General features: G+C 33.0%; 3 protein-coding genes across 3 annotated transcripts; 2 read left to right on the top strand and 1 right to left on the bottom strand.

Annotated features, from left to right (window-relative positions):
- Nucleotides 1-2,240: 2,240 nt before the first annotated feature.
- On the top strand, nucleotides 2,241-3,973 carry LOC108214085 (zeatin O-glucosyltransferase). Its single transcript, XM_017385874.2, has one exon. The coding sequence runs from the start codon at nucleotides 2,315-2,317 to the stop codon at nucleotides 3,740-3,742; it is 1,428 nt and encodes a 475-aa protein (XP_017241363.1). The 5' UTR covers nucleotides 2,241-2,314; the 3' UTR covers nucleotides 3,743-3,973.
- A 1,145-nt stretch (nucleotides 3,974-5,118) lies between these two features.
- LOC108214086 (wax ester synthase/diacylglycerol acyltransferase 5) lies at nucleotides 5,119-7,198 on the top strand. The gene is made up of 5 exons (XM_017385875.2): nucleotides 5,119-5,363; nucleotides 5,467-6,054; nucleotides 6,140-6,496; nucleotides 6,648-6,785; nucleotides 6,869-7,198. Exons 1-5 carry the CDS (start codon nucleotides 5,175-5,177, stop codon nucleotides 7,010-7,012), a joined length of 1,416 nt encoding a protein of 471 aa, XP_017241364.1. The 5' UTR covers nucleotides 5,119-5,174; the 3' UTR covers nucleotides 7,013-7,198.
- Nucleotides 7,199-7,415: 217 nt separating this feature from the next.
- On the bottom strand, nucleotides 7,416-13,198 carry LOC108214082 (probable serine/threonine-protein kinase At1g54610). Its single transcript, XM_017385872.2, has 8 exons — nucleotides 12,112-13,198; nucleotides 11,053-11,337; nucleotides 10,484-10,801; nucleotides 9,730-9,957; nucleotides 9,499-9,599; nucleotides 9,126-9,237; nucleotides 7,961-8,428; nucleotides 7,416-7,841 (listed from the first exon to the last, which is right to left on the bottom strand). Exons 1-8 carry the CDS (start codon nucleotides 12,508-12,510, stop codon nucleotides 7,620-7,622), a joined length of 2,133 nt encoding a protein of 710 aa, XP_017241361.1. The 5' UTR covers nucleotides 12,511-13,198; the 3' UTR covers nucleotides 7,416-7,619.
- Between the last annotated feature and the right edge of the window lie 9,381 nt (nucleotides 13,199-22,579).

Here is a 22,579-nt window from a genome sequence, read left to right as displayed (position 1 = left end):
GGATATGGCCATCTCCAACTAGTGACGGAGCCAGGAAGTTTTTCGAGAGGAGACCAGAATATAAATACCATTTAAATTTCAAAAATATTATATATCATAATTTATAATAGTATTAGTGATAAAAGTCCATTTATTTTAGATTTTCATGAGAAAACTCATCAATCGTTTCATTAAGAAAATTTAATTATTTAATTACCAACCGGTCGAGGATGGAGATTTGAAAGAATGAGTTGCAACCGGGGAGGCTCATAGACACGACCAAAAAAAAAAAAAAAAAAAATCGTCCAACATCCGAGTCTATATTATTAAAATTTATAATAGTATGATATAATTTTATTTTATAAACTAAATAAATACATATAATATAGTATTATATGTAATGTTATGCAAAATTGGATTCAAAATTTTGTTTAAAATGATATGATAACTAAAGTGAAATATTTTAAATAATACTATAAATACATACACATTTATTACAGTCAAAATTTAACACATATCATTAAGTTTGTATCTAATTTTGTGAATAAAATATTTTTTTAATACTCCCTCCGTTTCAATTTACATGTCCACTTTCAAGAAAAAATTTTGTTTCAAATTACTTGTCCACTTCAACTTTTAATGCAAAATTATATTTCCTAAGTCAATTATCCTCAACATATCTCTTATTTATATTTCCTAGATCAATCTCACACCACATATTATGCTCATGTAATGCAATTAATTAGTGAACAATCACTTTTTTTAAACTGTGTGCTTTTTTGAAAGTGGACGTCTAATTTGAAACGGAGGGAGTAATATATAAATAAAAAAAAGTTAAAAATCCAGGAGAGGCCAAGCCTCCTCTGGACCCCCTAACTCCGTCTCTGCCAACCATCACCATTCCCCAAGGACCCCAACCAATACATCTCCCCTCCATTTGTTATCACATGTCTACCATTGATATCAACTTCGGCGCCGTCAACGCTTCTGCTGGCACTAATCTCCGCCACTAAATGATATTTCTGAGTATATATATGTTTTTTTATATAGTTCATCAAGACATGACAAACATATTTTCATACCGGTTTGTGTAATATTTTTTTTTTGTTTGATGATTTTTGCATTGTGTATTATCATTTGATTATTTTTATTTAATCTTTATAAATTTTTTTAATTATATTTATGACAAATTTTATTTAATCTATTTAGATAATATTACCAAATTTATATTTAATTATTTTTATCCCGAAAGTGTTAAAATATATAAATCATGATTTATCACTTTAAAACGATTATATATATGAGATGATAATTTGTATATTGAATATCTATTATATTAAAAATCATAAACCTCTCTCGTATGATAACCTTTCTAAAATGATAAATTTCTCGTAAAGTGTTCTCTGTAAATTGTATTAATTATTATTATATAGATTAGAGTTCCGAAAAGACTCATAACAGTGATTATATAATAGAAATGTGAATTTTTTAAAGTAGTAATATATATATATCTATACTATACTATAGTAAGCCAACATGATTATAATTTGTAATCCTACTTTTTGTTTCACGTTTTTTGGTTTGATACTCACCTTTTAAAACTAAAAGTCTACATGTCACGGAGTCTATTACTCTTACATTGTTTAACAGTTTCAAATACTAAAAATACTCATTACAAGACATTATCATATAATATTTCATAAATATAGTTTTAAATACTAAAAACACTCATGACAATACATTATCGTATAACATTCCATAAAAAAATTATAATGATGTTAAAATCAAAATTATAAATATAATATCTTTTTTAATAAGAACCTTCATTTAACTCTTTTCAGTTCTAACGTGTTTTATTTCAATATAAACACGAACCATTACATAACGTTTTCCAACTCTAATATGTTAAAAATATGCGAAATATGAAAAATATGACTTAAACTTAATTGAATAATAAATTATCACATATTAATAACAAAAGAATATTTACATAGAGATAATAAATTATAAAAACTAAATTTTATGAGAAAATATAATCATTTTTTAATTAAAATTCAATGTATTAATATTAATATAGTAATAAAATGATGTTAAAATTTAAATTAAAAATAATAAATTACGAATTATATACCCGACCGTGCTTCGCAGGTTAAAGGCTAGTATATATAATAAATAAATATTAATCAAATTACAATCCTATATCATGCCTTCCACCGAACGATGATTTCCTTGTTGATAAATAGTATAAATAGATTTGGCGAGCCATAAAGTGCTACACTTACCCCCCTGCCTAAAAAAAAGACAGAGCATTTTCCAGGCACACCAAAATTTTAAAATGAGCAGTGAGGATGAGAGCGAGAAGCAAGCCACACCCACACGGAGTGAAGTGGTAGTTGTGATGGTTCCTTTCCCTGCACAAGGCCATCTCAACCAGCTCCTCCACCTCTCCCGCCTCATTTCCTCCCACAATATTCCGGTTCACTATGTCAGCTCCACCATCCACACCCGCCAAGCCAAACTTCGCGATCCTCTCTCAACTCCCAACATGATGATCACATTTCATGATTTTTCAGTACCTGTGTTCTCTTCGCCTCCCCCTGATCCACACTCTTCTGTCAAATTTCCTTCGCATCTTCTACCAACTTTCTACGCTGCCTTGCATCTCCGATCCCCAGTAGCTCAGCTACTATCTGCTCTGTATCCAACTACCAAAAGACTTGTCATAATTTACGATTCTCTGATCCCCTCTGTCATTCAAGACGTGGCTTCGATACCCAATGGGGAAGCTTACTCTTTTCAGTCCCTGTCAGCCTTTCGAATATCATCATACTACTGGGAATCTGTGGGGAGGCCTCAGGGGATCGACGATCAGATCGCGAAAGAGGTTCCTTCTAGAGCATCTACTCTGACTCCGGAAGTCATGGAGTTTGTTAATAAGCAGGAGGAGCATACTAAGTACAGCTCAGGAGCAATTTTCAATACTTGTCAAGCGATTGAGGCTCCATTTCTTCAAGTGCTCGCAAAAGTGAACAAGAAACAATGGGCCATCGGGCCATTCAACCCTATTGAGATAAGTAAGAACAATTCATCACGTCACGAATGTTTGGAGTGGCTAGACAAACAAGCTCCGGATTCTGTCATATTTGTTTCTTTCGGCACAACAACGAGTCTAACAAATGAGCAAATTGAGAGGCTTGCCGTTGGGCTTGAAAACAGTGGCCAAAAATTCATTTGGGTATTGCGGGAGGCAGACAGAGGAGACATATTTGCAGAGGATGCAAGAGTGTGCAACTTGCCCGAAGACTACGAAGAAAGAATAAAACTCAACGATCAGGGAATTATAGTCCGAGACTGGGCGCCCCAGTTGGAGATCTTGGCGCACACATCAACAGGCGGATTTATGAGTCATTGCGGATGGAATTCATGCATGGAAAGTATCACACAGGGAGTTCCCATAGCAGCCTGGCCTATGCACTCTGACCAGCCTCATAATGCGCTCTTAGTGACTAAGGTTCTGAAAATCGGAATTTTTGCAAGGGATTGGGCGCATAGGGATGAGCTAGTGGAATCGTCGACGATCGAGAAGGCTGTTAGAGTATTGATGGCTACAGAGGAAGGAGAAGCACTGCGGAAGAGAACTGTAGAGTTGGGCAAGGCCGTGAGGAGATCAGTTGAGGAAGGAGGTGACAGTCACATGGAGATTCATGATTTCATTGCTCACATCAAAAGATTAACAGGCGATTCCAAAGTGCTTTCGGGGTAGATTGTCATTAGTCACGTTCTATTTCTATTTTTAATAATCCGTCAGCATCACTGCTTTTCAATAATGAATCCATTTGTGATAGAACGTGCTGACCGCGGCTGTTTCTAGCTCAACATGCTTAATAATGCTATGGAAAGTGGAAACGGACAAAGTTTTTTTTATGTCAAGGGAAACAGACAATTTCTGTTCATAGATAACCATAAAACAAAGATACAGCAAAGAAAAAAAGATGCAGCAGCCCTGAGTGATGTAGTCGTAGTTATAAAATTCGTTGATTTGGCCGATTAATTACTTGGTTATTGCTACAAGGTATTATCACGATTCGTTTCTTTTAATTCAATTATTCATAACAGATTTTGTAAAACTATTATATTACATTTAATAAATTAAATATTATTATGTTACTTTAATATATCCAATTAGTTCTCCATTATCTGATTAACTGCTATACAAATTAATTCTGTTTCTCAATAAGTCAAGTAATCCCTAAAATATATTTCTCGGGAGATTAGTTTAAAATTTGAAACAGAGAAAATTATAAAAAGTGACCAAACTCGATTAGTTTAGTAATTTGTTATTTGGAATTTTAAATTTTCAAATTTATACTATAATGACTAGATATATTTTAATGTTTCATAAAAATAGCTAAGGACCACTTTTTGACTAAATAAAATTCAAGATCATTGAATTTGCCGCTCTTCTTATTAAAATTAGCAATTCTTCGCTTTTTCCTGCTCCATCATATTCTTTCTGTTTTTTTAATATGACGCTTGACTTTTTGCACACATCTCAATGAGTTTTGACCGGACACTTAAATATATTATTTTTTAATTTTTTTTTTGAATTAAACTATTTTTTACCTACTTTTATTCAAAAAAAATTTTTTTTAAAATAATACTTTTAAAGGTCCGGTCAAAACACATTGAGATGTGAGCAAAAAGTGCATCATATAAAAAACGGAAGGAGTAAGAGTATATTTCCTATAAACTAAATCAAAATCCCGCCAAATTGGCATTCCAACAGTCCACCTCGATTACCTGAGTAGGTAGTACTAACAGATACTTGTAGGTACGAGTTGGATGAAAAATAAGCCAACTCCATAGCAACACGATAGTCTATAGGAGAATACGATAAGATTCTTGCATTATTTCTTGTAAATGCAAATGCATATTCTTGTCACATTTTGGGCAGTACATGACCTTAACTACTTTTATAACGTCCTGCGGATCAAATCGCACGTCATATGGATATATTTTCCCAGCTAACTGCTCCGTCGCTCAACAGTCCTGTCGTCATTTACTCAAGTCCTCGCGCAGCAGCCCGTTAGGTCATCGGTGCTTGAAGATGAGCAGTATATATATGTATTTGCGCATGTACAACAACATCATTTATCCCTCTCGGTGTTAAAAATTACTAGTAGTTGAATTGAAATATGGATACTGGCGAAGATCTTCTGGAGCCTGTGAGTCCAACAGGACAATACTTAAACAGCTCAGTGTTATCCCTCTCTATCTTGAGTGTTCTGGAATCCGAAACTCCGATTCATGATGACCATTTTCGGTATCTGTCGATCCTCAGGGATGATTTTTTACCCGTTAACTCACGCTTCTCGTCAATTATGGTATGTCATAGACTCATATAGTCCTTTTCACCTCTCAACTCAAATTCACGACAACTCATTAATGAAATTATATGATATAACAAAGCATGAAACCGCAATGCAGGTTGCAGAAAAGAATGGAATACAGAAATGGAAGAAGGTTGAGGTCAATCTTGATGATCATGTAATAGTCCCCGCTCTACCAAGAGGAATGTCACCAGAATTTTACGACGAGTATCTCCTGAACTATCTGTCAAAACTAGGCATGGATCCACTTCCGGAGACCAGGCCTCTATGGGAAGTTCATTTATTCAAGTATCCAACTCGCAATGCAGCTGGAAGTATTATAGCTAAGTTTCATCATTCTCTCGGAGATGGATATTCTCTTTTAGGGGCACTTCTGTCATGTCTAAGAAGACTGGACAATCCTTCTATTCCTTTATCATTTCCGTCACTTCAAACATCAAACTCTTCAAAACGCGGTGATTATAGCCTCATTACAAGAAGTGTGAGACGTATTCCCCAGGTTTCATCTTGGATTGCTAACACTGTAGTAGACTTTGGAGCCAGCCTTCTGAAGAGCAGCTTTGTTAAAGATGTTGAGTCACCTATTCGATCCCTACATGACGGAGTCGAGTACCTGCCCATGGCTTTCACTACCATAGAATTCTCTATGGATGCTATCAAGATCATCAAAAACAAACTCAAAATGGTACACAATACATTATTACATATTATCACAAGATGAACGCTTGTGGATTGAATTACTCCTAAATTGTTTTTGATTGGATGTGCAGACAATAAATGATGTGATCACCGGAATAATATTACTTGGAAGCCGATTGTACATGGAAGGAGAAATGATGAACTCGGGCAAATCAAATTCAAATGCACTGGTGCTAATGAACACCAGAAATTTAGGTGGTTACAAGTCAGTAGGTGAGATGGTAAATCCTAAGGCGAATACATCACTCTGGGGTAACCATTTTGCATTTTTACACGTTCCCCTGCCCAAATTAAGCACCGCCAGTCTGTCAAATCCAGTGAATTTTGTCTATGAAGCACATAAAATTATCAAGAGGAAGAGAAATAATGCCGCGGTTCTGCTGACAGGAGCCCTTTTAGAGAAACTCAGAGAACTTAGAGGCCCTGAGGTATATGCCTTAATTCAAATTTGTATTCCTTTAAAGTTATTCGGACTTCCCAGTACTAAGGCAGCCAGGCCCAATGTACTATAGGTGGAGAGTATTCTGTGATGATCTTTGATTTTATGTTAACTTGATTGATGCTTTGTGCTGGTGGCAGACTGCAGCTAAATACATCCACAACACATTGAGGAACTCTAGCATAACCATCACCAACCTAATTGGACCTGTTGAGAAGATGAGTGTGGATGATCTTCCGATCAAAGGTCTTTACTTTTTCGTCACTGGCTCCCCTCAGGTATGTCAAATGTAGCTAGTCATGACAGTTACTACTGATTTTTTTTTTTTGACACGCGTATATATCACATATCATGGATGCAGAGTAGTCAGGTAACCGTGATAAGCTATGCCGGGAAGCTTAGGATTGGCATTGGAGTAGAGAAAGACTTTATAGATCCACACAAGTTCAAGTCATGCATCGCTGATGCATTCAATTTGATATCCCAAGCTGCGGTTGTTCCATAGATACCATCAATCTTCTTTCTTATGCAGCTTCCTGTAGAATGGCATTAACTGAAAAGCTGTTTTATTTGCATTGTACTGCAGTGATTAATTTGATACAAACTTTACATCGTCTGTATGTTTTGTTACTAATCTCTACTGAGCATTTCTTTGTAAAAAGGGTGAATGGTGTTTCTTCTTCATACTAAATTCTGTATACCTTAAAAGTTTTGCTTTCACAAGTTAATTATAAGTGGGGGAAAAGAAAATTAATTTATGTGTTTAGATCATTTTTTTTTTATATTTACAACTTAACAGGTATAAAAAATATTAATATAATAACAAAATATTAAGGTATAAATCATCTTTTAAAACGGTCCCATACGATACAAATTAGCTGCTTCTGTAAAATCAAATTGACAGGACGAAAACGTTAAGCATGGAATGTATATATTTGGTTATCATCCAATTGTGCTTGTGAATCTCTTCATATATTTATTCTTGGAATTTCAACATCAAAACATGAACATTTATTCGTTGTGAATAAATTTTATATGCACAGTACTATACATGGATCTACTATCTTAGTGGGGGAGAGCTGCTTCGCTCTCTCTCCTTGTACGTAACTCGATTACCTAGCTCCGTGATTGGCAACATACATTGGGTTAGGCGTTATCTGTTGTCCTTGCCGTTGAACATTATTAACTCTCGCCTTCTCAATTCTTGCTCGTCGAGCTGCTTCCTGAATCTGGCGGTCATGATCTTTAAGCATCTGATCAACATTGTTTGATGGAACTAGCAAAGGACCCGAGAAATGGATCTTGTTTCCTTTTCCCTTGAAACCCTGACCATTCTAGAAAAAATTTCAATGAAACAAGAAGGAAAATAACATTACAAAAGGTCAAATCATCCGATATTTGTTTAATATTTAAATATGGAAACAAAGTTTGAGAGTTTTGTCATGAAACTTACCATAACTGATTCTTTCGTGCTGCCTCTTAAATTTTCCATCTGATGAGTACTAGTGATTCCCTGGGTTTGAACCTTCATATCTTGATTCCTCGAACTCCCCAATTTGTCAAATGATTCTGATACCCTTCCCGCTTGATCTGCTACTTGATGCGAGGGAAAGTATTTATCTCGGGCATCTTCACTTGTCAATGTCCTCGATGCTACTAAACCAGATAGTGTAGATAAATTGGTCCTGGTTGAAACAACAGAGACTTCATCGTATTTCCTTGCAGCCTTGGTCCATCCAACACCTGGAACCAGTGGACCTGAATATGATGCTCTATTTGGAGGCTGTTCCATCTGTTCTCTTCTAACTTCTTTTAAAGCTTGACTCTGTCTAGGTGGATCAATAGGAAAACCAGAAGCAACTTCGTCCTTGTGGCGGTTGAATTGCTCACTTCGGGTCTTTGGATTCGAACGTCCTCTTTTCTGGGGTGTCAAGAAGATAAAACATTCGCTAAGCTGCTGCTATACAAAGGAGAAAAATATATACCAAAAAGAGGACAAATGGATGTGCATTTAGAACCATTATAATCTGCAAGTTCCGGTTCCTAATCTGTTGGATGGGTATGAGCAAGTCCAATAGACTCTTGATTCACTTAAATATATTATGAAAATCGGCTCTTAGTAACTTAGGACATTAATAGGTAAAAAAAATTCCCCAACAATACTCCTTATACTCACTCAGTCGCTCCTTATTTGAAGTTTTATCGTAAAAAGTACCTCTATCATTGGAAGTACAATGTACAATAGAAAGAGACAGAGTAATTTTAAAAGTTTATGATAAAATATTGTTAAGATATCCTTAGGACAAGGGGATATTAATAAATAATTAGTGAAGGAAGGCACCTACTGATTCAAGGAATTGCTCAGAGACTGTTGGAGCACTATTATATCCTCACTTGGGAGCATAAATTGCAAGTAAGTACTCTGTCAGACTTGCTAAGCAGCGTATAAGTCCCTTGTATGAGACAAATAATGCCTGAAGGCTCTCTCTAGATATATTAAGGTTTTACAACCAAATTTTCAATTAATTGTGTAAATTCCCCCAATTTTTACTACATCTCACAAAATTTTAAACATATAAATATGAAGGACAGCATAACTTCAAATAAGTTTTATGTACCTGCAATGACATGGCTAACTCGGCATTAGCATCAGGGTTAGGAATAGCCCGAGAATCGTTTGATCCTCTCATTTCCCGGTCTACATTATGGCCCTTAAGTCCTGCTCCTTGCCTAGAAAAAACCCAAATAAATGTTCATATTACATCTCAATTCATTTTATCAAGTATTTTCCACATTGGGTAGATGCTGACATGCTTTCAAGCTTGTACCATAAAACAGAAGAAAAGAATATAATAAAGTTTTGATAAGTCCATTCTCGGGCTGTGTATAATCTTTGCAATTGAAAGACGCTAATAAGAGATAAGTTGTCGGACAAGCAAAAAATTATTAACTGACTCTAGAGTAAATGATGCTTAATTCAACAGCACACACCTCCGTGCTTCTTCATCGCGCAATTTTGCATCAATCTCTTTGCTGGGAGGATATTTGGGCAAACTTGTAGGATCACATGCATGTGGTTTTATTGTAAAGAACTGCCATAATATGTAGTAAATGGATCAGCTGCTTTAAAATATCAAAGTACATGAAGTGAATATAGACAGAGGGTTTATTTATTTTGAATAACGCATAAGAGGGAAAAACAAATAACAAAGAGGTGCTTGCCTCACTCTCAAGTGCAAAAGCTGCAGTCCCTCTATGAGCAGGATCTATTGCAAGTAAGGTCTCCATAAGCCCCACAGCAGCATCAGGAAAATCTTTAAATGTTTCAGCTAGACGTCTCCTGTAGGGCTGTAGAGGCTTGAACACCGTTGTTTTGTGGAGCTTGGACTTTTTCCAATAATCCTCGGATGGTGAGCCACAAAGTTTAAATATTTTATGCAATTGCTCCACCTGTAAACAGGTGAAAATTACATAAAGTTATTACCTATTGATGATTTATAATGCTAATACTGGAGACTAATAACATAAGTACAGTGTTCAAATTAAAGCACAGGTAATGGATCTCATTGTCATAAGCAACATGGTACAACCTTACAACACGTAAATCCACGATGCCGTACTTGGATGTTTGCAACTAGTGTAAGCTAAGTCAACTAAAAACTCAAGTTGAAGCCATATCATTCCCAGCTATAAAGTATTCCTGATAATTTTTTGTATAATGAAAAAGAACTTGTATAGAACTCTCATCTAGCATTTAACCACTAATTAATTATACTTCTTTATATTAAAATGAGTACTTATATTAAGAACATACTAACAATATCTTCTCTGATTTAATTGGATCGATGTTCTTCAAATATGGCTACAGCATGCAGCTTCCTACTACTAGTACGTAAAAGTAAGAATTTCTATGTACATGACTCCTCACCTGATGGAGACTATATGGTGACATAAAAGAAATAGAAAACTAACATACCTCTGTTCTTCCAGGCATGATAGGCTTGCCGGCATACAGTTCACCAAGAATGCACCCACTACTCCAAAGATCAACTGCAACACCATAATAGGTGGCTCCAAGCAATAATTCTGGTGGTCGATACCAAAGAGTCACAACATGACTAGTTAATGGTGCACTCTGATGGTGCTCAAAAAAGCTGGCTAAGCCAAAGTCAGCAATTTTCAGAATGCCGTTATTGTCTATTAAAAGATTTGAACCCTTTATGTCACGATGCAGGACACCATGACTGTGACAATGTTTAAGCCCGCTTAAAAGTTGCTGCATGTAGCATTTAACCTACAAACAATACAACATACCAGAACTAATTACATCAACAAAAAATAGACACTGAAAAATAAGATTATAAGCTCTCGAAAAGTGTGCTTTCATCTACCAATCATCTATGCTATCTTATTGGTAACTGAAGTCCATACCAGAATTCTTTTTCAATTATTACCTAATAAATAGATTAACATGAGAATATAAATTTAAATGGCGGGCACAAAAGATAAATTGAGTACAAGATAGAAGAGAAGTTAGCAAAAAACCTGTGGTTCAGTAAACTTTACACCAGGAAGGGAAGCAAGTCCTGTAAGATCATGTTCCATGTACTCAAAAACAAGGTACAAACTGGAAGATGTCCGGGAAGTGACTAATCCCTCCAGTTTAATAATATTGGGATGATCCAGCCTCCTTAAGATAAGGATTTCCCTAGCCATAAACTTGACACTTTCACGATCTAAATTATCAAACCGCACTCTTTTTAGAGCAACAACTTTCTTATGTATTAGATCACGAGCCTTGTATACACTACTATAAGTACCTTGGCCAATCTGAAAAAAATAAAATAATATATATCATGAAGCAAACTCAATACTGATGAAAGAAATACTGAAGAACCGGCACTGAGTTGCACGAAGTTTATCAACACCGAAGATCAAAAGACATAGGAGAGGGCTACCAATCCCAATTTTTGGTGGCCCATGCTTCTAAAATATAGAAGGCATTTATGAGTTTTGGATTTTGGGGGGGGGGGGGGGATTACAGCACAAGAAATAAAACTTCAAGAAGCAGCATCACACAAGTATAGACATGTGGAGCAGTTGGAGGAAAGCAATTGAGCAATAAACTTAGAAATTACCAAATAATACTGTCTTCTCTATACTGTAATTACCTATGCATGTTCATCAAAAGAACCGAGTAAGAGTAAAGTAAAAGTCTACTTATCTTTTAGCAAAAAAAAACCTGTCGAGCGATTAAATCAACGAATATTTATAAAAGCACTAATAACTAAACTATGTCCATAACAGGCTAATAAATTCCAATACCCTGTTTTCAAATAATTTAGCCTTGGGGACAGAAGCCAGAATAATTACTATGTGCAACTTTGATGAATATGGACAATATTTTAACTTGTTTTTCCTCAAGAGCAGAAAGCTTTTATTCAAGTTCTGTTCAATGTGAATTACAGATCTTCATAACACTAATGAAAACCAGATAAACAGAGAATTTTCCAGATAACATCCATGATTCATATTATAAATCTGATTAAAAAAAAGATATATCAGAATTTATCACACAACAAGCACGACAGGATAAAAAGATACCTTATCAAGTTTCTCAAAAGTATCTGCTCGGCGTGGAACCCATCCCTTTATAGATTCACCAGCGACTCCAGCAAGCCAAGAAGGCCAACCAGCTGCAATCAGTTCCCCTTCTGCAGCATTAACAATACTTCTGGGATCAACAAGTTGAGTCTTTTTCTTCTCAGACTGTTCATCACGCACCCTCCTCGAACTATTAGTTCTCTTATTATCAACCAAACCAACTCTCACATCACCATTATCCTTCCTATCTTTAGCTCTAAAACTCTCCACCCTCTTGCCAGAATTCCCTCTAGACACAACTGCTGATGCTCCTTTATTCACTGCTTGTCTCGCTTTCGGGCTTCGTCTCCCACCCCCACCTTCCTCACCAGAAGAGGGCTTACCACAAACACATCCCATCACCAAAAATCCCTACTTCACAATCTATATATCTATGTATATATTACAAAAACACTAACAAAACTTGGACAACATAATCGTGTACTAAGCTAAGTACAAAGAAATCATCAAAATTGATAAACCCCACCAAGATTTACAATCTTAAGCATAAAATTCTACAAAACCCATCTAAAAAATGAATGAAACAAATCACCAAAACTGACAAACACCCCCTAAGACTTACAAGCTCAATTGCAAAATTGTGTCAAAACCCATGTAATAAATGAATGAAAAAAGCAGAAACAAAGCAGATCAAAGGGGTAATTAGTACCTTAAAGAGAAGAGATGAGATAATAGTGAGTTAAAGATTTGATCTTTGATAGCTTTATTATCTGGGCCGGATGTTGATTGATAAAGCTTAGCAGTTAAACAAAGAATTCAGCTTTCTTTGTTACTTTTGACCCCTCTTACGCGCTTATGCAAAATATATTTATATATATCTAAGTAGACATTCATGTAATGTGATTTACATTACATGTATGCAGATATGAAGAGATGGAGAAGTCGGCTTGCCGGCTAGGCTGGGCTAAGTCAAACAAACTGGCCTTGTTTCTCTCTCTACAATTATAAATGTAAGTATAGTTTAATGGAGTAAACAGGGAATGAAAGAGAGAGTAGGACTCGCTCTCTCTCTAAAGCACTCTCTCACCCCAACGGAAAGGAGGGAAAGGTTGTTACACTTGTTTTATTGGCTTCATTAACTATCGGGTATTTACCGTATAGTATATCATTTTTTGAAGATTTTTTATAATTTTATTATTTTCCAAAACTATTTTATAAAAACATTTTTAATCAAATGCAATTAAATACAATTTCAGTAATTTTGTAAAATATGTGTACAACGACAAGTAATTAAATCCTACTTCTTTTTCATTTCTTTTTTTTCAAAGCAATAGCAATTACACGACTTCGTCACGACTAGTATAACATAGCATTACTAAAGGAAGAACAAGTCGAGGAAATGAGAATTGCAAGTTCAAAGTGGGACGGCGGATAAGAATACATTGAAGAAGGTGAAATGAGAATCACAGGTTTAAAGTGGGAGGGCGGAGAAGAAAAACATGGAGGAAGGTTAGAGTGGTGTGGTAGTCAGTGAAAGTATTGTCGGATATGTGATTCAAGGTGAGAAGGTTAGAGTGGTGTGATAGTCAGTGAAAGTATTGTCGGATATGTGATTCAAGGTGAGAGGTCGTATCAGGAATGTGCATGAAGGTTCAAAGATTCAATGGACGGAATAATGTATATACTAATATAACCTCGATTGATATGGTTGCTTTTAGAGTTATATTAGAATTGCAATTTAAATTTTAGTTAATTTGACTTTTTTTTATTGTGGGAATTAGTTATATTAGTTGTTGTTGATAGATATTTGAGATTTAATTTAGGTGTTCTTAGTTAATTGACCCGTAAGACACTCATTAAGTCGAATTTGTGATTGATTTCAATTTTATTGAATTTTTTTTATAATTATGTTTTAAGTAGTATTTGTATTTGCATACATGATTGCTAGTAGTTATAGATACTATCGCAAATGCAATCTCTGTATTTTTTTTAAAAAAAAATATTTTTGCAATTTCTATTTGAAAGATTATATCTTCCAAAAAAAAATAAAAATTAAAGTATTTTGTAAAAAAAATCTTGTACAACTGGGTATGTGCGAAAAACTCATAATTATTTATGATACCCGGAGGGATCCTTGTCATAATTTAGACTGTTTCACAACCAATCAAATGAGACTTTCCCAGTTTCGTGTGTGTTTTCTTAAAATTTGCAATATGAAACTTAACAACCAAATATAACACATACAAATTACACCATTGTCTAAAATATTTTTTTATCTTTTTACGATTTTATATATTTTGAGTTATAATATGAGAAAATAATATTTTTGGTGAGGTTTAATAGTAATATATGTGACATTTTGACAATTTTTCACAAAAAATTTGAAAGATAAGTTTTGCCATAAGTACCGAATCACCTATTTTTTCCAAAAATAGTTTATAAATCAAGAACCGTGTTCCACAAAAATTATTTTCAGATTTATCAAACACTGTCCAACCTAATTTTCATTACAAATAACATATATCAAAAATAAATCGAGAAGAATAAGAATTTAACAAATACTTTGTTATCTTTTATAGCAACATGCAAACCGCAAAGCATATAGTTATAGTTATTTTAATAAACAAGCTTAGTTTGAACTTTTTGTCTAATGGATGTAGGTATATCATATTGATTTTGCAAAAGGAGATCATAAATAATTCAATAATACGTACAAACAGCCTTGCAAAAATTAAAACGACAGTATCTAAAATTTCACGTCCAAGTAGCCTGATAAAAACAAAGCAGCAGCAAACAGTAATGCGAATGTATTAAGAGCTAGGCTGAGAGCCCACCATGTGAGACCGCTTTCTTTCTTGAATATGAATGGCATGCAGCCAGCCTGCCCGTTATTGATACTGTATAATACAATATTATTGTTTGGCTTGATCGCAAATATGGGAGAAATAACAAGAAAAGGGTCGGCCAGAGACCCAATGCCGGAATGTAAATATACTGTTAATCTGTTTACTGTTTTTTTTTTTTTTTTAAAAGCAAACAGAAAACATATCTGTTTACTGTTATATAACGTTCAGAGATACTCTGGTCGGAGTAAGTTCTTAATCCAAAAATGTTCTATATATGTTATTAAAATCGAGCTATATTACGGTTTATCCTGAATTGAAAACAAAAATAGGTTAAGGGCTTGTGGCTTGTTTGTAGTATATATGAACCTAATGAGCTAGACAGGTTATTGTTAAAAAGTTAAAATTATTTGTTACGTGTCTTGTTATAACTGCATAGATTATTTCTTAATCTTTTCTTTTTTTTTATAACAATCATCGGCTTTTATCGATTTTCGTCCATGATAAATCATAAATTAGTTAATCTTTCTGATTTAATTTTATTTTTCAATAGTTCTCATCTCTCGTTTGTAATTTATATCTTTTAATTTATGTAATTAAATCCGTTTTCAATTTTCAATACAAAACCAGAACCATAGGACATATACAAACACATACTTCACAAGCAATGTATTTATCAAACTCAAGATGGATTCGACCGCAAAAACGCTGCGATGTAAGTGACTCACATGTGAGTAACAAATATACTATCATGTTTTAGAAAAAAGTTGCAAAATAGATATACAAGTAGTTTTATAATTTCTTAATAATCTATCTACATATTCAGATTTCATTAACTTATTTACGAACTTAAAATTATTGTTACCTATCAACGCTTTCCTTGTCTCTTACGTCCGACTTTTTATAATTAAAAAAACATTATAAATCAATCAACCGATTATCAGCCTGCTTGGTACAAAAAACTGGGAAAATTCGTAAAAACAGATTACACCCCCCCAGATTCTACTCATTGATAAGCATATCAGGTCAAAGTGGTTCATCAACAAGGATCCGGTTCCTTATTATAATATGGTATCGGCCTCTGATTTGTACAGATACTAACTCTTGATTTACATAGTTCTTGTCTAGTTGTTTTTCACGCTGTTGGTAGGTGAGGCACGATTATTTTGACCGTAAGATAAATGCTGACAAAATGGAAAATATATTTTATATTAATTCCATGATTCTAATTGACAATGTTTTTTTTTCTTAATCGACCTGTGAATTTAATTTTACATGAGACCTCAATTTTGAAAAAAATAAAAAAGACAGGAGGATAAGATGGTTCAAGAATATCTCCTATCATAAAAATCCATTAGCTAAAAATTAAGTTGGCATATCAAAATAAAAAATATAGTCAACCTCTTCAAAAAGTCGCACTTCAACCATACTGATCTCTTGTGTGTAATTTTAGTCAACCTCCAATGAATGGTTAAATTTTTCGAACCTCTATATGCATATTAGAAATCTGCAAGAAGATAATACATCATTTATTACCACATTAAACTAATATATTTTATTTATAATAATCTAAATATTAATAACATATTATTTTTAAATTATAACCAACCAATATAATCAATACCATTGAAGCACAATGTCTTACAGGTTCAACAAATTTTACATAATATCTTACAGGTCTAATTTAACCAACGATTATAGTCAACCCCATTGGAGATGTTTTTAACCGAGATTTGGTTAAACCTAATAATGTAGATTATAAGTAAAAAGTAGGTTATGAGTTATAAGTTATTAAAATTTTGTATGATATAATTTACACATAAATAATTATTTATGTGTTTGGATAATTTTACGTAGAATGTTTGGTAATTTAAAGAAGTGGATTGATCTTATAAAAGAAAATAGAGAAGAAACAGAAATTTTAGAAAGAAGACTGATTTTTTTCAATATTTTGTTTCTATATTCGAAACTTTTTAAAATATTCTTCTAATTCTTGTTTTTTGACACAATGCATTCATTAAACACAGTCAGGATAAATCACCGAACTGATAATACAACCTGATTGAGAAATAAAATGAACTAAATAAGTAGTCATTTTAATTTCAAATTGTTTAACAAACTGATATAAATATTCTTAACAATAAAAATGATTGCAAAGGTTTCCCGAGCAATCCAGTCGACACCGACAATCTTGAAAATGGTAGCGTCACAATTGACCTGCACACGTAAAAAACATGTGCATGTGATAGTCCCGTGTTCATACCCATCAGTTACGCTAACTGAGGCCGAGGTACAGAGGTCCCTATATATTGAACAATCTTTCGTTTTCGTTGTGCAAGGTGAGCTTTTGCGATAATCACTACCATTTCAGATTTAAAGCCGGCTTCCCACATCTCCCAATACATCAATTGAATCATTATCAACAGACCAAAAAAACAAAATAGAACACTTAAAAAAACAAAATAGAACACACCAAAATTTATTAAAACACTCCAAAAAGAGAGACACGGTTGACTTGCGCACGTAAAAAACATTTGCATGTGATAGTCCCGTGTTTATACCTATCAGTTACGCTAACTTTGGCCGAGGTGCAGAGGTCCCTATATATTGAACAATCTTTCGTTTTCGTTGTGCAAGGTGAGCTTTTGAAATAATCACCACCGTACCAGATTCAAAGCCGGCTTCCCACATCTCCCAATACATCAATTGAATCATTATCAACGGACCAAAATAACAAAATAGAATACACCAAAATTTATTAAAACACACCGAACACTCCAAAAATAGAGACACAAACACTCCAAAAGTAGAGATATAAAAACACCCAAAAGGATGCATACAAGAATCAAGAATCTCACTCAAAAGATGAAGATTATTGAAGAAAAAATAAAAAAACAAGAGAAAGGAGAATATAGCTCTCCTGTGGTGACTATGATTATTTAGATTGAGTGTATGAAAATAAGAAACAGAGGAGAGGAGGAGATTGGGGATGAGGAGAGAAATAGTAGAAAGAGGTGGTGGACTCCCATCCTTATGATTCTTCAAGCAAACGTGTATAGAATAACAAAATTTTGTTAGAAAAAGAAGTATTGTGAATGCCAAAACAGACCAATACAAAGAAATATCAAGTAACCAAGAAAAAAGGAACACATTTTCCGTTAATTGAAAAATCTAGTTTCTATGATCTATCTACATCTAGAGCAGATTAAAAAAAGCACGAGAACAAATATTTTATTGATTAATTTAGTCGCGTATTTGTTTTACTCTTTTTCCTTCATCTCTTGTGAGTTGAAGCCACCATTGGTGAAAAGAAAATAGAAAATATGTTATATACTGTATCAAGATACATTTCGTATATAGGGGAAAAATTAGCATTAGTACATATGCACAGCAATACAAGTATACACTAGTGTCTAGTGGATTTAGGGCTGTAAATGAGTTGATACGATCGATAATCGCTCGGTGTTCGGTTCGAAAAAAGCTCGGTTTGAGCTAGGTTCGATTCATAAACGAGTCGATCTTGAGCACAATTTTAAAGTTCGTTTTATAAACGAGCTGAACTTGAGCACAATAGAGTTCGACTCGATAGTTCGTGAACAAGTTCGAATTATAAGTTCGTGAACTTGGCTCGTGAGTGTAGTTCGTGAACTAGCTCGTGAACATGGTTTATTATGAATTTATGATTCCTTGGAGCATAAATTAAAATATTGTTAGAATTTTAATTAGTTTTTTTAATTAAATTAAATAACAAACAAATTCGTAAAATAAATTTATGAGCATAAGTAAGCTCGTTAGCAAAGTTTATTAAACAAGCTCGTGAACAAAATTAATGAGCGGTTGGTGAACAAAAATTCGTGAGACATGTTCGTGAGCGTAAGTTAATTAGCGGTTCGTGAGTAAAAGCTCGTGAGTATGGCTAGCAATTTCGGGTTTCGGGTCGAGTTCGGGTCGGGTTGACAGTCGCGGGTCAAAAATTTTACCCAGCCCGAACCCGACCTGAAATTTTAATGGGTCAGAATACCCAACCCGAACCCGACCCGCACTACCCGTGGGTTACCCGAACCCGACCCGAAATATAATATTTATTATTAAATATATTTTTTAATAATAAATAAATATTATTTTAATTCAAATATATATTAAATTAAATATTTTTTATTACATTTAAGTAATAAATATTACAAAAATAATATAAGTATATGTATTTTATATAAATATATGTAATATTTATATTATATATTAATTTTCGGGTCAATTTCGGGTAACCCGAATTCAACCCGAAAATGACCCGAACCCGAAAAACTCCAACCCGAATTCGTATTTTACAAGTCGAATTCGTGTCGGGTTGTTGGGTCGGGTCTAATATTGCCACCCCTACTCGTGAGACATGTTCGTGAGCGGTTCGCGAGCCGTTCGTGAACAGAGTTATTTCTTAATGAGTCGATCTTTAAACAATATTTTTGGCTCGATCCAAGCTCGAGCTCGAGCTCGAATTTGCTAATTTTTTAACAAACAATCACGAGCACTCTAGAGTTCGGCTCGCCTCGACTCGACTCATTTACACCCTTAAGTGGATTATTTGGACCTAACTTTTTGTTAAATAACAAAGTACACTACTTCGTACCCAAAAACATGGATCATACTTGTTAATTATATTATTCGTTTCGTTTTGAATATGAATCAGCCGTCGCACATTTTAGCACTTTGGCGTCTCATGAATAATAGAACTAGAACGTAGAATAAACCGCTTATGGGAGTGACTTGTCAATTTTATCTGACTTATAGAAATATTTTTATTATAAAAATCACAAAAGAAAGATTATATTGCAATTCATTTGAATGAAATCAAGATTAAATGAGATGAGATGTAATGAAATGAAATAAAATTTATACATAAAATCTGGAAAAATATTGTTTATGAATTCCAACCACATATTTTTTTTTTTAAATCTTCATTTCATCTATCACTGATTTGCCTATAATTCTCAACATAAAAATTGTTATACCTTTTAATGCCCATTCACTATTTCATTCATACAATCTTTTTCTCTATATAATATATTCATATTATCAAGTTTACGATAAAATTGTATATCGGAAGCGCACCTGATTCTATAGCGGAAGATATAATTAATTCGAATCGTGGACTTTGATCTTTCAAAAACTTGATTCGCTTATTGTCATATCTCGCTCGAATTAATGAGAATAGATGAGTAGAGGTTGAAGTAGCCCCGAGATAAACTTTTATATTATTTTCAGAGTAAAATGCACCTTGTATACATGTACTTTGATTGTGACACAACTTTATATTTAGACTTTAAAATTAATCAATTGAAACACCGGACTAGAAAATTCATTACAATATGTTCAATTTCGTCTATCTCAGTTAACTATGTTAGATTTTTTTGAGGGTATTTGCGTCTTCTCATTCGTTTAATTACTCTTTATTCTATTTAATAGAGCAAACAGCCCCAAATGTCACGTTATCTTCTTATATAGTCTAAATTTTCCGTTGCTAACACCCGCACTAACTAATAAATCAGAATTTATAAGATGACTGCGTAATATTTTGAGAATGTCTTATTATATATATGTCAGAAATTCATTAGCGTAACAAAAATATGCAAAATACTCAAAAAAATTCTAACGATGTTAAGTGAAATAGTAAACTAAACTAAATTTGTCATATATGTTTAATAACTTAGCCACAAACATTTTAGTCATAATTTAAATTTTTAATGAAATGTATTTATTACACTTATTAAGTCTTTTATCACTAAAAATTAGGCATGTAAAAATGAAAATCGGAGTGAAAATTAGATTTATTTTAGTATTAAAATATTATTTAATATTTAGTTATTATTATACTAGTTATCTATTACTCCCTCCGTTTCAAATTACATGTCTACCTCAAAAAAATCACATAGTTTAAGAAAAGTGGATTGTGAGAAAAAACAGGTGCATGAAGTCATTAATTGAACATAATATGTGGTGTATGGCTGATCTTGAAAATATAAATTAGTAATATGTGAATGAGAGTTGATTTTGGAAATATAAATTTACATTGAAAGTTGAAGTTGACAAGTATTTTGAAACAAATTTTTTTTTTTGTAAATTGGACATGTATTTTGAAACGGAGGGAGTAACAAATATATGTACTGTATCATGAATTCTAAAATTGTTCATATTTAAAATAATATAGTATTTTAAATTTATTAAATTATTATTTATACTTTGATTAAGAAAAACTTACAAGAATTAATCAACTTCAAAAGTTGAAATGATCGATATAGACTATTAATCAAAATTAATTGATTAAATCGAGTATTTTTTAGGCACCGATTATATAACTGAATAAGTACATATATATGGATTGTTTGGTTGGATAGGTGTATGTAGAGTGGTATGGGGTTGAGATATCATTATATCACGTGTTTGGCTGTGGGGTGAAATGAATATGATTGAATTAAAATATTTATGAGTTATATATTAATTATAATTAATTTAAGATGTCATTGAATTAATATTTATATATATATGAGTAATGGAAATAAAAGAAAATCTCATATCTTGAGGTTTTGAGAAATGAATTTGACGAAAGAGAATATATAAAATCCATATCTAATACCTCCCGTTAAATTTATTTGTCTTGTTTGATTTTTTTGTGGTCAAATTGTCCAAATTTTGACTGAAATTTACATATATAAAATAATTAGAAAAAATTATGAAAAATATATTATTACAATCTACAGTTATTCTACTTTTAAATTTTTTTTTTTGATGTTCAAGATATGTAAAAATAAATACTAATTATCAGTCAAATTTTGATAAATTTGACTGTAAAAAGTCAAACAATCTATACTATATATACTATACTATTATAATTTGTCGTCGTATAAAACTTTGGTGTGGTCATGTTGGTTTGGTGATTACTTTATAACTAAAAGTTTGCTGCACGTAGAGTTATCATACTCTTACATCTCTAAATAGTTTGATATATTACAAGATAAAAACTCCATCATTATTCTTTTAAATATAATTTATAATTAGTTAAAAAATAAATAAAATAAATTTACTATCATTAATATATATTATTATTATATGATAATTAATAATTAATTTAAAATTATATATCCGCCCGTACTTTGCACGGTAAGTTTAAGGCTAGCACAAATAAAATAGGACGGGAACGAGAGAGAAGTTCGAACCAAACCAACACTTACGCCACTTCTGTTATGAGAAAATTGTCGGTGGCTGTCGATATTGCCAAGTCGGCACTAATGGAACCCACCACACCAATCGTTCCATTATGCTAAAATCAAGGCATAATAAGTGCGCCTTATTTCTGTCCTATTCTTTTGTTACACGTTGCATGTGGGACAAGCGTCTTCCAGAAAAACTTATTCCCTCCATTTCAAAATTTATGTTCATTTCAAAAGGATTTTTCTTTTTCAAAATTAAATATAAATTTACATTTTCAAAGTAGCTCTTTATTCACATATTTTTAATTTAAATTTCTAAGATCAACTATATATCACATATTATGTTTAATTAATGACTTAATACAACTTTTTTTTCTTCTTGAAATTCACTTAAATTATATGATTTTTAGAAAGTAGACACGT

Source organism: Daucus carota, chromosome 3 (assembly GCF_001625215.2).
Source record: "Daucus carota subsp. sativus chromosome 3, DH1 v3.0, whole genome shotgun sequence".
Taxonomy (NCBI): Eukaryota; Viridiplantae; Streptophyta; class Magnoliopsida; order Apiales; family Apiaceae; genus Daucus; species Daucus carota.
This window is presented reverse-complemented; position numbering and strand designations above follow the sequence as displayed.